The sequence below is a fragment of the Poecilia latipinna genome, unplaced genomic scaffold (genome assembly GCF_001443285.1).
Source record: "Poecilia latipinna isolate Pla-1442-1.1 unplaced genomic scaffold, P_latipinna-1.0 Scaffold399, whole genome shotgun sequence".
NCBI lineage: Eukaryota > Metazoa > Chordata > Actinopteri > Cyprinodontiformes > Poeciliidae > Poecilia > Poecilia latipinna.
Genome location: NW_015113015.1, coordinates 348,809 through 364,121, shown reverse-complemented (window position 1 = coordinate 364,121; position 15,313 = coordinate 348,809). Strand labels below are relative to the sequence as shown.

The window sequence follows — 15,313 nt, the reverse complement described above, 5'->3', positions numbered from 1 at the left end:
AAATAAAATTATGCTCACTTTATGTCATGATCTTGAATGGCTTAAGTTTCTGTTTCCACTTTTGATTATTTCCTTATTTCATTATAAGCTGTTCCTTTAGCTCAGTGTTTTAAGAACTTTCAGGCTAACATTGTAAAGAAGAAAGTCTTCCTAATGTTTTGTCTGGTGAAATAAGAATTTTACTAACTTTCCTTGGTTATTCTTTATTTTTCCTTCAGCTCCCTTCTTGTTCCTTAACCGCCTTTCCTCAGCCTGCCTGCTTGGTCTCCCCTCACAACTGAACTCTCTTCATTTTCATCTTTTATTTTTCATTTAAAGATCAAATTAAAAATGTAAATACTATATGCAGTATAGTTCTAGTCACTGAATCTGCACTTGGCGATACATCCTTTAGATTTTATTACTTGAAACAAATATTTCTGATTTGCAAACTTTTTATAGCCCTCAATAGAAATTGCTTCTCATTCTTCATGTGCAAATCCCACAAGCTCAGGGATGTTTGAGGGCTCTTATGTTGCAACAAGTCTTCCTCAAATCCCACCAAAGATTTTAAATCGGATTCAAAGGTGACATTTTTCTTAAGGGTAGAGTTAGGGTTACTAGTAGTTTTGATTGCAACCCTTGCATAGAAAACCAGTGCTTTGTTTCACACGCTGACACTACATTGAAGTACCTGGATGCAAAAAAAAAAAAAGAAGAGCTTTTTAAATGCTACCCACACTGCGTGTCTCAGCTGAGGCGATTTCCTCAATGTCAGAATCAACTTCAGGAACAGTTTCTGGTTTTGAGCGGAAGTGCTTGATGAAGATCAGAGGGAATGCTGTGCACAAAGACAACAGAAAACATAACACTGTCAAAAGTTCAGCAAATAATGAGATGTTTTTGGCTCTACTTCTACAGTGAGCCATTTTAAACAAAGCATATGCACATACACATGCGTGCACAAGAACTCTCAAAGATTGGGAGCAGAGTGGTGCTGTGGTTCCCCCCCAGTGACCAGACACGTTATGTACTTTATATCAAAGTGACATTTGTGAGAGAAGATGGTGAAGGGCACAAACAATGAAATCAAGTAATAAAGGAAGAAAAAAAACTGAAATAGGAGCTAAAGTAAGGTTAACCAAATTAATGCTGAAAGGCTAAAAGAAAAGAAAAAAAGTTGAGCTATGGCGACATCTAGAGTTGAATATGTAGCACAACAGTTTCTTTTTTTTTAAAGTACTATTGGTTTAATCTTCAATCACTAAAGTGGTTTTTGACATCATATGCTTACACATCAACATCATAATAATTTGGAATATCATTGAAAATAAGGTTTGAGTAATTCAAATCCAAAATGGTAAACTGGCATTATGTAGATCCATCTGATAATTGATCTTTAGGATTTAATAATTTGGATAACTGGGGGGTATAATCTAAGACTAATAAATAAATAAAATCTGCCAGGACTTGCTGCAGCTTTACAGGCCACATAATACGGCCAGATGTTAATAGAGAAACAAGGAAATACTTTCTATGAACCACAAAGACATAAAGCAAAACAAATGCATAAAATAAAATAGAGGATAGTAACAAACCAGAGGGATCAAAGGTTTAAGCTGCTTAACTTTGCAAGCAAAGAGAAGCAGGGCAGAGTCAATAGAAACATTCATAGGGACACTCACTTGCTCGAATCTTTCGTTTCCATCGATTATTATGTTTTGTGTTAGAGTGACCTGCAGACCAAATGCAATCAAATGACCCGTGAGGAAATGTTAGGATTTCCACCCCCCATCAAGAACAGATCAATAATCCAATAAATAAATATATGAAAACCCAAATTAAGGTCCCACTGTGTGACTGTAGAGCCACTCTTTAATAATGTGTCATTTTCTGAACCACGGTTGATTGAGAAAATCCAAAAAAAGATATTTGCCATTTGCCTTCTACTCCAGCAGTTAGGGTTTTTTAAAGCCAAAGCATTTGTCTTCAATTGGAAACGTATAGATTTAAGGAAATGTGGGACAGTTTTGTCAGAACATTTTTAGCCCAGAGAAGTCAACAATAAACACTTGTTGAAACACCTGATTAGTTCAAAACCCACAGACAAAATGACAGAAAGACACAGGGTTAGGGACGTTGGCACTAAACGGCTATGCTGAGAAACTCTCAACACGAACAACTTATAAATATTAAAACCAAGATTCTCCATCAGAGAGGCCAGAAAAATTGGATTTTAAACGGTTTCTTCAGTTTCACAAAGTTAAATGTTGGACCACATTAATGGCTGTACTGACCTTTAAGGCCGTCGTGGCTTCTGGCTGCAGCACCTTCTCCCTTCTTAGGTCCGACGATGCAGGAAGCCTCCAGAGCATCGACACCCATTTCTGTATCCTCGGGGAATCTTTTTAGATCTTTTTTCAGCTGATCTGACTGCATGCTGGTTGCCTCACCTGTAAATCATTACAGAGTGTGGGCACCAAGTTTTCCCGACTCCAAACAAACATTAGTTGTTGCTGGACTGACAATTAGAGTGAAAGTACGACAGTACACCCTGTTAATTCGAGAGTCGTATACATCAGGACTACATAAAAACAATCTGGGCCTGTATTCTGAAAGAATCCCAACACCGACGGCTTATGCTGCCATCATTTTAGTAAAATTCTGAGAATTTTAAGATTTTTCTTCGGTCTTAAGAGAGTTCATAACATGACACAATGTTAGAAGTAGTGAGGAGGATTTTTAGTGAACCTAAGAGTGTCGTACGTAGTGACGATTCTAGAGCTGTTCAAAACAGCAGGCGCCGCTTTACAATGTTCTCATGTAAAAACTTAGAATTAAAAGAGGGTGTACTTTCTTCTTGTCATGTATGGCATGCATTCCGACATATATTCACAGTTACTCCAATATATTTAACAACATTTTTCCACGATTTCACAACTTCTTTCAATCTATGTAATCCACACAACACATGAACATCTTCTCTACAAGTCACACAGGCTTATTAAGCAACTGTAGGTACAGAAAAACAATCTGCAGAGTCTAGTTTACAGAGTCACTTGTTTTGTGTACAAAAAGTTACACATATGCATATATATATCATGTGTACTCACAGAGTAATGAAGTCAACAATGTACAGAATCTTTGCAGAGGTGATTCCACTCGGCCACAGCAAAAAAAATGAAATACACGTTGGCATAAACATTTTCCCGATAGGGATACTAGACAACAAGGCCTTGTTTTGTCAACGAAGAGGTGTTTACCGAGTGTTCTCAATTTGATTAGATTTTGTTTTCCGTTTTATTTATGAAGGGGAAATAAAAAAACTGAGGAAAGGACAGAAAAGACCCATAAGTAAAGCCCACAAGGAAACCGATAGAAGCATACTGGTGAGATTCACTTCAGTCCTGTTCAGATTGGCTGGGGTCAAACTCTATAGCTGAACACTTTTTTTATATATATATATACTAATTAAGCTTTTGCATGACGGCCACCCTTTTTCTCAGGCTGTTGCATTTAGGAAATCTTCAATTTTGTAACATTTTGTCACAAGATGGACAGGATTATACCCACTTAAGTTGCTGCAAAGCTCAAGCATCTGTGTCCTCTTTAAAAAAATAAATAAATAAAGCACGCGTTAATTGTTAAAGGCTGTGATCATGAGCATGATTTGTGTGGGTGATGTTAGGTCAACTCAAAGAGCTGGAAGAAGGATTTACATTAAACAGCTTCACAGAATGTGTTGATTTTGCTGGTATCGAGAACAAGTTGTGTGAATGAACCCCATTGTGAATATTTGGTCTTTTGGAAATAATGCAATTTAACTGATGGGTAACAAATAACACTGCAAATGAATATTGCGATCAAATACATTTATTTATCAATAGTTATATACACAGCTTCTAAATGTCATAAATTAAGCAATTTTACAAAATTTGTGTATAATAGGCAACACAAAAATTGATCAACAGGCTGCAACGATACAACTGAGAGAGAAATCGTACCGCCAACATGAGTTTTCAGGCAGGGTTAGACAAAAAAAAAAAAGAAAAAAAAATCTGCTGTCTAATTATTTCCTGAGCAAAGACTAGGAGGTACATGAGAGAGATCTGGAGAGGGGAGCAGGAGTGGGAAGGTCTCCTTCTGAAACAGAGGGAACCACAGACATGTGGAGACATGTTACTGTCAAATGGGCCGAAGAGAAGGGGATGCTGCTGACACACGAGTGGCAGGGAATATATTCAAAAGCCGTTTGGACGGATGGTCGGAGTAAAGAGGACATGGACAAGCATGGCACAATGTCAGCGTTAGAAAGGTTGTTCAGGATAACACAACACCAAACGAATTACTGAAAAAGTGCCGACATGTTCAACAACTTTGGAAAATGGTCTGATTTTTATAGTGCACTTCTTACATTTTCTGATTAAGCCACATGAAAAGGCCAAAACTGTGAAAGACCTGATGAGAAATCAATTCTGTGTTTCCAAAGCAGAGCTAACTTTTAGATACATAATTTCTCCCAGAGCTTAAATGCAAACTTAAATCATAATCATACCAGGATAGGTAGTTAATCAAAGGCGTAATGGTGCGTTCTCTTTGTCCCCTGAAGTTGGAAATGCAACTAAAACAGCTCCTTAAGTCAGAATCCCTATGAATGTTATAGGAGCTTGAGATGCACACAAGGTATTAAAATTGCCTTCTGTTTATTTTATGAACTAATGTAAATACTGATTTAAGGGACTGGTATTTAATCTAGAACAGATAAGTATCATGGACTATAACAAATCTAAGTTTGTCAAAATGCCAACAGAGGGGACAGAATGCTACTAGGAAATGTGGCATTGTCAAATATTTTTAATGTGTTAAAAACGACAGAAAAATTAGGAAAACTGAGTTTGTAAAAGTATGACATTTTGAAATTTAGGAACGCCAACTCTGACTTCTGTAACAAGTCAAACAGCGCGTTACTGTCTATAAACTCATATCAAGAATAAGTTTTCTTGTAAATATAACAACAGTTCCAAAAAGAAGGTTTTGTGGTATTAAAACTGATCTCAAACTAAGTTATGTCCAAGCAACATAAGCAAACTGTTCTCAAGGAAATTTTTTACACTTTTTTTTCATTTAAACTGTTCTAAATTACTTTAACTTCAGAAGGGGAATGGTAGTGTAGCAAGTTTATCTATGATAGCACACTGATAGCACAGCAGCATTTTATTTCGCTTTGGTTTATTAAAGCGATTTGGCAATATTTTAAAAATAATGGCAACTACATACACTGCTGAAACATTTAGAAATACTGTAGGAAATGGCATCAAGTAGTTTATTCATCAGCTAAGTGATTGCGGCAATTCATCACAGGCACATTATTAGATTTGGTGTTCTATTCAACAGTGCACAATGCTACAAATACGATTTATAGTCTTTAACATGCCAGGCTTGAGGCTTATGATGGTTTGTGATTAGTTATCTTGGTTAGTTAGAAAACAAAAAACAAAAAAAGACAAAATCAGATGGAGCTACAAAAGGCAGCCGATGCAAAAGCAGTACAACAAGATCTTATGACCAAATCTGGCCAATCGTCACCTTCACAGCTGGCAGGAATCAGCCAATCAGAATGTGCAGCATTGGAAAGTTGAAACAGACTGAACAAAATGAAGTGAAACAGAAGCTGGAAGACAAATTTTGGATTGGAAAATAAATGAGATGTGGAAAAAGAAGGAAAAAGGGAAACAAAATGTGCAAAGGTTTTGAGAAAAACATTAATAATACTTTAAGATTTAGTACAATAAAACATATACAACAATAAACCAAACATAAAAGTCGGCATCAGTTACAGTGCGTCACTTGAAAAAAAAAGTTAATCACTTAACAAAATAATTACAAAATAGACTTTGCAAATAGGCTTTTTAGCTACATGAGAACATCTGTCTTAAAGATAAGGCTCATTGTTTTGGTTTGCATTAATTATTATTAAGCATTATATGAAATATAACTTGAAATTAATATGTACCAATTAAAAAGAAACTTCAAAAAGAAAGTTTAAAAAATCACAAATTAAATGTTCACAATAAAAAAATAAAAAGTACCATGTTGTTGCTAATAAATTTGTAAAATTCTAAAAAAAACAATTGTTCTAAACAGCCTACCATAAATAATGAGCCTTTAATCTTAAAAAGTATCTTTATAACACATTATGTAAATACTAGAGCTTTTGATGACTTAAAATGCTTTCACATTTGATAATGGAAAAAAAAAATACTGTTTTGGCATTTCCATTGCACAACTCTGGTGGGCAGTGTTAGGAAGCAGACAATTGAAACAAGCAGCTCTCTCACATCATTGCCAGAAGTTTTGAAAATCAAAACAGAAACCACACTCTTTATAGAATGTTCTTGGTAAGAATTAGGACATGCTCCAGGTTACAATTTCATAATTCAGGAAAACTAAAATTTTAGGCAACTACAAACCCCGACTAAACAAAATTAGGTGAATCTACATCCTGGATCTACATCACCCAAAACTTATGGAATCACACTGGAGTGAAAGTTTTCTGGAGCATGCCCACAAATCAGATATTAATTAAGCAGGGGAGAAAACCCAGGCCAAAGGAGTTATTGTTTGACATGCGGCTAGCAGGTTCTATAATAGCTAAGCTAAGCTAGCTCTCAAAAGAGTCGAAGCACTAACTATGTCCAGAGTTTTTAATATAAGTTTTGAAGCACCTGGATAGGTCTCAAGTAGTTAGTATCTTAGCACAGAAGTCAACAGTCTAAGCAACCTCAGTTTTTGGAGGTTGAGGAAAAATGTAAATTTGCTACCAAGCTAACATCAGTTTATAAGCTAGCCACTATTTTTTTCTTTAGGAAGGATCAAATATCCCACATCCAAAATAAATACTCAATTTTCAAGCTCCATAATTCAACATTTTTCACCTCTTCACTTTTCATATCTGTATATTTAGTCACAATACAATTCTAAATTATAAAAGTAAGTTAGAGAATTTGCTCAAACTAATAGGAAACTTTAGAGAATGAGTCATTTGAGACTTTTTCCATTGTCTCTAGCTCTTAGCAAGAATCCTAAATTTCCAGTTAATTCAAGCTGCAACTGTTGCCGTCTACTGCAGGTAATATGCTGACTGCTCAAAACTATTCAAGAAAGCCACATTTATTATCCACTAAACAGAAGCAGTGTGTCTCAGTAAGGTAGGTTTTTAAGATCACTACAGTTTACAAAAAGTCTAAGTAACTGAGGAGGCTTTAAATGTAGTAAGTGAAGGTAATAATTGGAGCTTTGACTTAAATGAATCTCAACTGATTAGGCTACAAAGAGGTAAATCTCCACCTTTTAGGCCTCTTGCCTCATACAAGTACATCATTAGTTCCTCTCCTAGGCAAACCATTGGTTGAAGATTTGCTGCTGAGCCAGTTGGGGCTCCTGGTAGATCTGTCCCAACATCTCATGCATCATGCAGAGCAGAGGACAGCCAAGGCTCAGCAGCTCAAACAGGAATATATAGTCCTGTGAGTAGCTCCTGACGTGGGATCCCACAGCTGTGACAGACTCACACACACTTCCCAACAGCTGTTGAGGCAACACACACACAGCCCGACCAGCACGCCTCGGCCAGCTCAGACCGCGCTTAATCAAGGAAACCAGGGTACCTGCGGGTTGGATGGCGCCTGTGGCTGAATAGATCCCGCTGTCCACAGACGAGGGTTTCAGGTGGCTTAGGTTTTCCTGGAAAAATCCAGATAAAAATGCAAATGAGCACACATGCCCCTACTTAAAGTAGTAAAATATTAGTTTTTATTTTTTCCTTCTCAATTTCCAGTTATGTTTGCAAAATAAGTTTAGTGGAAAGGTCTTTAGTAACTTTGTAAATCTATATAAGAATTTTACTTGTTTTGGTTGATCTTAAGAATTTTGCACTTAATTGATAATGTTATATATTTATATTACCAACACCTTATTTTCTGCTCTTAAATCACCATAAAAAATGAAGTAAAAGTTACTTGAAAAGCTGTCTTACCGTTGTTCTTCTGAACCTGCCCCAGCTGGTGCTGTATTGACGCTGGGCATAGTGAATCTTGCAATAAAACTTTTCTGTAATGAAATAAAACCAAAAATTTTTATTAAAAAAAAAAGTCTAGGTTTTTTTTTTTTTGTTTGTTTTTTTGTTTTTTTACAAATACTCCTTATTTTGATATAAGAATCAGCTATAACTCAGACGTACTCTCCTGTGAATCAAACGTGTGTCCACCCAGACGGAGGGTGCAGTTACAGACGTCGCAGCGGAAACACTCGCGATGGAAGAAGTAGCCTTCAGCGCTGAGTCTCTCCATCACATATACCCGTTTGGAGCAGAAGTGGCAGATGTCGCTGCCACCGAGTCCAGGAGGGAAATCTTTACGCACCACACACTGAGGGGGGAAAAGACCAGGCAAAGGTGAAGAAGTAAGAAAAATGCTCTCCTGAGAAGTTGCTTGGCGTTTTTCTCCAGAAACCTTTAGAAAATGAAAATTTAAAAACACTGATTCATATGTCAAAAACAAGTGCTATATGGGGGCGGGGGGAAGAACTCTGAAGGAAATTAGTTAAAAAGGTTAAAATATACATCAGTACTAAGTGAGTAAAGAAACACAGCTGATAAAAAAAACACAAATACAAAGGCAGAAACAGGTCACTACAAATTCTAAAATTAGTGATAATTTTAATCTTAACTTTTTAGGTCAGAAGGTATTTTGCAATTCTTTAAATACATGGAGACATGTTGAAAGAAAGGTTTAGTGTCAGAAGACCGTATTTGACAAACACACACACAACCAGAGTGAAAGGGTATGAAAAGTCACAGTGAAACAGAACAAAAAAATGCATGAATGTTGAATATCTAGGTAGTAAAACCAGAGTCCAAGGCAGAATTGCACTGTTAACTTCAGATATTTGCAGCTTCTTGAGCTCTCAGCAAAATGGAGATCAACTGCGTCTGTGGTTTATCTTGCAAAAAGAAAGTTAAAATTTGGGCTTTGAGGTATGCAAGTAAACATTTGCAATAAATGCTTGCATTTGTTTAGACTGTTAAAACCATGTGTACACTCATGCAACTGGGATCTATTCCTAGCTTTTAAATTCCCTGGTCAGAAAACTAAGGTTGAGAAATATTTGTTAGCACGCCAACTTTTCACAAATCACATTAGTATCAAGTCTGGATTAGTCTTCTAACCATTTACATGCATCTTACCAGTGCGGCATTGGGCCTGTGGTCTGTCTCATAAAGGACGGCCAGTTTCTGAGCTTTAGCATCTATTGCTGATGATACCTTTCCAACTACTCGCTAATATTTACACAAAGAAGAAAGAAAAAAACAAATGGGAGTGGAAAAAAAACAGAATTTATGGAAGGAAATAATGGTGTGTTGTTGAACTGTGTTTGGACTTAGGTTTAGGACTTGTACCTCTTTACTGTAACTAGGAGCTCCAGAGGGACAGCTCTCAGAGCGAACAATTGATTTTGGATTATTTCTTCTGGTGCGTTCACCATCACAGGCTGCAGTGCACTACATGAACACCACATGGTAAAACTTCTGTAAGGCATCATATACTGCATGATCAGAAATGTTGGTAAACTACCAGTATACATATGCAAGTGTGGGGATTCAAAAAAAACGGGCATTAAAGTGGTTTAAAATTTTGAAGTAAACTGTGTTTTCAAATGTTTTTAAATAGAAATTATTGAATATAAAACTAAAAAGGAACAACACATGGCTGATTTAAGCCAAAACTATTATATTTATCTAATAAATGTTTAGGAAACCAAAGTATTTATGTAAAATAACCAAGAAACCTGGTACCTTAGTGGGATCCTTCTCAGCTAGTTTTAAACCCGATCCATGAACCCTCTGCTGCTCATTTTCCACATTTTTTATCCTCTCGAGATTAGTGAAGGCGTTCTGACTTTTACCGATGCAAGACGAAGAGACAGAAGAACACGTTTCGCTGCTGGATGGGAACGTATCAGGACGAGAAGAAGAGTTTTGCTCAGTTTTCTCAGATTCAGAGCAGGACAGAAGAGAGGAGGTCACTTTAGGTTCAGAGGTGAAACAGGTCTGAGCGACGGGATCGGGAACAGGGTGGACCGCAGGGAACATGGTGGAGCTTTTAGATAGAGACAGAGGAGGAGGGAGAGGAGGAGGAGGAGATGGTGTGGAAGGACAGGAGGAGGTAGATGACTCCACCTACAGAGGCAAAGAAAGATGGATATTACAGACCAAGGAGAACATCAATAACTTGTTAATGTAATGCAACACTTTCAGTCCATCGCTACACTTAAAGGATCTTTGAAAAAAATATTTTTTTTTTATTTGGAGAAAACTTCAAAATGTCTATAAGTTAGAGCACAATCCTGAACTCTATGGAGGAGTAAGCGTATTGAAATTAACTTGTTGTCTGGATTATGTTTTCCTTATTTCCCCGCTTTTGATGCATTTGTCTGCCAAAGCAGTTATTTATTTTTTATATTTGTATTTCCCTGCATGTGTTGCTGATGTTAACATTCTCCTTTTTAGAGAGCCTAAAAAAAAAAAAGCAAAAACAGCCAAAGAAGTCATGCTTTTTTTTGGATTATTTTAATACAAGAATCTGATCTGATACAGAACCTGTGAAACAGACAGAGGAGCAGGTGGTTTGTTGGACCCATGAAACATGGTGGACAGGAGAACGGCTCTCTCTTTTATACTCCTGCGTGAAAATTCTCTAGTCGACAACCTCTGGTTTTTAGTCTACGGGGAAAGTAGGAGGTAATCAAAGCAGGAAGAAATGGAGAGTGAGAAAGTGCATAACGTGTATTTTAAAGGTGGGACTAAATTCACCTTCTGCTCAGAGGCATCGCATGATGGATCAGAGTCCAAAGCGGACAGATCAGACACACAGGTAGGACGGTTTGGGGAGTCTTCTGTGTTTGGGGTGTATTCTGTGTGACAAAGTTCAGAGCCAGGAACACTCACAGGGATCTGAAAGTGGGAGGGCGATGGGGAACGACTTTGGCTGCTCTGATCAAAATATGAATTATTAGAAGAGAGGAAACTGGTCTGCTGAGAAACAGAACTGGGATTCTCCAGCAACCGAAGGTAGATCGAAGGCTGGAAACAGGAGGACGAGGAGGAGACAGACAGGAGGACAAAGGATGAGTTCACAGAAGTTAAATACAGGGAGATGGGAGACGTTTGGAGACAATACCTGCCATTTGGGACAAGATGGAGGAAGAGGAGAAAGAGGTTGGATATATTTGGGTTTAGCAAAACGGGGGTTTTCTTCTTCCTCCTCATCATCATCTGAAGATGGAGAGGTGGTGGAAGGAGACAAAGGAGGAGAAAAGGAAGGACTAGATGGGTCCTTGGACTGTTTCAAGGATAGAAAAGCAATAAAAATGTTATAAAAGGTAGAATAAAGGAAACGAAAGCATTACTAGAGACCAAATCCAACACAAAAAAGAAAATGTAGGTGCTAAAATTAGATGTCATTAACTATACCTGATGGAAATTTGCACAAATTAAACCCAGATGGTTAGGAAAATCATGTTATGTAAAAGCAGAATTATGTGAAAGTGAAAGAAGCCAGTTACCCTGTGCAGTTACTGGCTTCGCTCCAAAAGTTCAAATTTATTTTACCTTGTTTATCAATTAAGGCCCATCATTAATTGTTTTTACAATTTAGAAAGACTTGGTCTGGTTGCCAACACAACATACAGCAACAAAGATAACACAAACACGCGCGCACACACACACACACACACACACATACACACACACACACACACACACAAAAAAGACCAAAGCAAATGGTGCCAAAAATCCAGTCTGGAAGTTCACCTACGTATCATACATATTATCACCTTAGATGTTTGAGCGTCAGCTAGTTATTTGGCTATAAATGTTTGCCTGGCACTTTTGTTCCAGTTTTGTTGTTTCAAAACTGAATAAACCCGACTTCTAATGTTATTCTCACCTTGGTGTGCAGCTTTGCCGTTGAGGAGTTCTCCTCAAACTTGGCCAGCAGCTGAGTTGCCATGGAGCGGACCTTGTTCTCCCGCAGCTCTCCGTCCTCACCAGCAGGTGGCGCACTATGGCAGGACAACTGAGGCCAGACAGGAGTCAGATTCAGAGCAGAGCTGGCTGATGAGTTGCTTTGTTAACCTAAACCCTTCGAGTTTTATTAGTGTTTTAATCCAAGAGTTTTCCAGACGAATACCTCTGTGAGGTAGCCGCTTCCTTTCCGTCTCCGTTTGTTAACAGAATCATCCTCTGCTTTCTTCTCATCCTAGAGGAGCCCACATTACAGATTAACTCACAGAGGGACTAATACACCTTGTATTTAAATAATCATTTAAAAAAAAGCATGCCACCCATTGACTGGATTACTTCAGAAATAACTTTACTGTCTTTTAGGAAAATGGATGCTAAACTTTAAAAAGAGATTGCACTGAGACTACATTGCACAACTTCTCTACCTATGGCTTCCCTAATCAAATGCTGAGATTTGAAGGAGTAAATATAGATCTAATGGCAAACTGCTACACTGTTGGGATAAAATATAATGCCTTGCATGCACTTCAAGGAAATGTAAACATTTTTACCCTGGGTATCCTCTTCCTGGGCTGAGGCAAGTTCAGCACTTTGTGGTTGGATTTAGGTGGATATTCTTCACCATTTTCATCTGGCTCCTTGGGGACTGTAGAACGAACAAACAGCAATTATTGGTTATCAGTTTCTGTCCTGACAAAACTGAATAAGCAGTTTGAAATCACAAGATAAAGGAAGCATTAATGTCGCAAGAAAAGATGCGACTAAAGTTAAAGTCCCACAATATATAAAACATAATATGCGTACATTCAAAGCGTGCGAATGGGTTAATCTAGTGTGAGGTGCGATACCAACACAGGCCATTTACCAGTACTAGTTAATTGCCTGAATTGTTTGTAAAATTCATTACTAAAATACATAAAGGTGAGACATTATATGTAAAGAAAAATGCAATTAATTGCGCTAAAATCTATATTATTAATTAATCAAAATTAATGCAATACCGTCCCAGCCCCAGTTTTGACAGAATGTTTCCTTTTACTTGATTATTTTACTGCGGTTCAAGTCTCTGGAGTAAAATACTGTCTGATTATGTGGAGAAGGGTGAGACTTTCACTCAGCAACTGCAGACAACTACTGCAAGACTGTTTAGTATAATTTGGTGACTTTATAATAGGTACTTGTATGAAGAAATGGGATAGCTGCAGTCAGCACAGGTATTTTCAAAAGAACAGATAGCAATATTGCTGAAGTAGCAGTTTTTAGAGGCGGCGTCTGAATTCTTACTGAACATTAGAGTAAACTAAACATTTACAGTGGAAATTATTTGAAAATAATCTTTAAAAAAAAGAAAACACGCAAACCTCATTCATGTCCTAATATACCCAACCAACCACCTCAATAATCTGGTGGTCCAAACGGACTGTGGGAATGCTCATTTACAGTCTGTAATTTTTCCTGGCTTTCACAGGTTTGAATTACAGGGGCGACTCAGAAGTCTGCTGAACATTTAGAGCTACATATGAAAACTGAAGCCGGGGCAGTCGCCAGCAGTGGTGGAGCGAGCAGAGAGGAAGGCTTCTGGAGTTACACGGATGTGACCGGATAGGCTTCCGCAGACATAGCGTGCATACCAGTATGGTTTCTGGCAGGGACCAACCTGACCACAGTTGTGTAACATGCAACTGAAAGCCTGTGTGGCAGATAGAAAGGAAAACGTGCTCGCAGTCCTTCAGGCCCTAAAGTGTTTCGATAAGGTGCTGAATTTGTCATTTTGCGCCGGCAAGATAGGAACGTCTACTGTTCAACAGGAAAAAGGAGAACAAGCCGGAGCAAATTTGTCTCTGTTAAGTCAACAGGAGTTGATTTCCTCCTCAGACACAAGACTTAAAAATTAAACGAGTGTTGGAAAACAAGTTGAAAGTTTCTGAAATATTTTGTAAATAGTTTGCCTTAGTAAAATTTGCCTCAAACATTTCAGGACGATTGTCCTAACGTCTCTGGAAAAACTTCCATGAATCAGCACACAACTGTTACAAAGACAGACCATTGTTGTTCAGCGATGACTTCCTGAAGGCCTCAAAGAATTTGGAGAGGTAGAGGACCATCAGCAGCTTGTCTGGTTCAGCTCTGGCAGCCATCTCCTTTCCTGTAGTCACTGGCTGGATGCCGAACTCGCGCTCAGCCACGTCAAACGCCAGCTGGTTGTTCCTCGCCGCATCCTCCTCGTTCAGGGAGTCAAAGTCGCTGAAACAGGCGGAGGATGAGATCAAATGTGAGATTTGTTTATATCCAATTTGGATTTTGAATTTATCGAAGAGATCCAATTTCATTCACGTAAAGAAGCAATTTTCTTAGCTCTTAGTGAGGAACAGACCCAATCAAGATCAAGTCAGCCTGTTTATGGCTGAGATTTATTTCCAATATGATCTGAACAGAGAATTTGTTTCGTTTGAAATAAAAGGTCCAGAAGACTAAATACTGTTTGCATTACGTTTCGTAAAGGATGGGTATCATCCTGAACATTCAAGCAGACCTTGAACCACAGCTCATCATTTCCATGCGTGCTTCCTGAATGTGCCGAGTGTCCGTTTGTGTGCATCCTTACATGAGTTCAGGCCTCTGCCGGTGAATGAGGGCACACAGGGCCAGACCGTCCCTCCAGGATGACGTGAGATTGGCGACATCCACTCCCCTGTAACCCCGAGTTTGATTCTGACACCAGGTTAGGAGTCGACTAGGTCGCACCTCAGATTCTGCAAGAAAGAAATGAGATGTTGGTGCATACAGTCAAGACTGCCGCACAGCGTCAAAGGAAGGAACAACATTTTCATGGCAGAAAACGTCCCTGTATCGCTTTCCCCAGTGTGTTTTATTTTTGTCCGGACTGGAAAGTTTTCTGAAATGGTGTCGACGCTGTAGTGTTCGAACTGTGTGTTCTTTTTGGACTTGAGCCAAGCGAGCTGGTCCACTTTCTGAAGCTAAAGCAGGACTAACCTTGGCAGTAGAGCAGAAACTTATCCCGATATGTCCTACTTAGAAAACAACCAGAACTTGCACACTTTCATGCAATTTGACAAGCCAAACAAGCTTTCCATCCTATATCAGGATTTGTTTACAGAGGAGGTGGCTCCATTATTAATGTAGTGTGTGAAAATCTAAAGACTTTTGCTTATTCTAACAGTTTAAGCAGGAACAATGATGTGCTTACTTGTTGTTGAAGTACTGTACAGACAAAAGTAGAACAAAGCATAA

At 38.3% G+C, this 15,313-nt stretch overlaps 1 protein-coding gene across 5 annotated transcripts in view; it reads right to left on the bottom strand.

The window, feature by feature from the left end:
• Nucleotides 1–587: 587 nt before the first annotated feature.
• The window catches only part of mical2b (microtubule associated monooxygenase, calponin and LIM domain containing 2b), a 49,206-nt gene continuing 34,480 nt past the window's right edge, over nt 588–15,313 (bottom strand). Inside the window, exons 12-28 of one of the 5 annotated variants that reach the window (XM_015037270.1) lie at nt 14,667–14,814; nt 14,106–14,305; nt 12,613–12,707; nt 12,228–12,296; nt 11,985–12,113; nt 11,217–11,378; nt 10,850–11,119; nt 10,637–10,759; nt 9,833–10,216; nt 9,437–9,538; nt 9,224–9,316; nt 8,219–8,405; nt 8,015–8,088; nt 7,647–7,722; nt 2,277–2,432; nt 1,665–1,715; nt 588–820 (exon numbers count right to left, since the gene is read on the bottom strand). In XM_015037270.1, the coding sequence (XP_014892756.1) occupies nt 705–820; nt 1,665–1,715; nt 2,277–2,432; nt 7,647–7,722; nt 8,015–8,088; nt 8,219–8,405; nt 9,224–9,316; nt 9,437–9,538; nt 9,833–10,216; nt 10,637–10,759; nt 10,850–11,119; nt 11,217–11,378; nt 11,985–12,113; nt 12,228–12,296; nt 12,613–12,707; nt 14,106–14,305; nt 14,667–14,814 (2,435 nt within the window). In that variant the 3' untranslated portion in view covers nt 588–704. Of the gene's footprint in view, nt 821–1,664; nt 1,716–2,276; nt 2,433–3,440; nt 4,123–7,646; nt 7,723–8,014; nt 8,089–8,218; nt 8,406–9,223; nt 9,317–9,436; nt 9,539–9,832; nt 10,217–10,636; nt 10,760–10,849; nt 11,120–11,216; nt 11,379–11,984; nt 12,114–12,227; nt 12,297–12,612; nt 12,708–14,105; nt 14,306–14,666; nt 14,815–15,313 lie in introns of those variants that run through there. The other 4 variants (XM_015037271.1, XM_015037272.1, XM_015037273.1 and 1 more) reach the window with 4 other exon arrangements.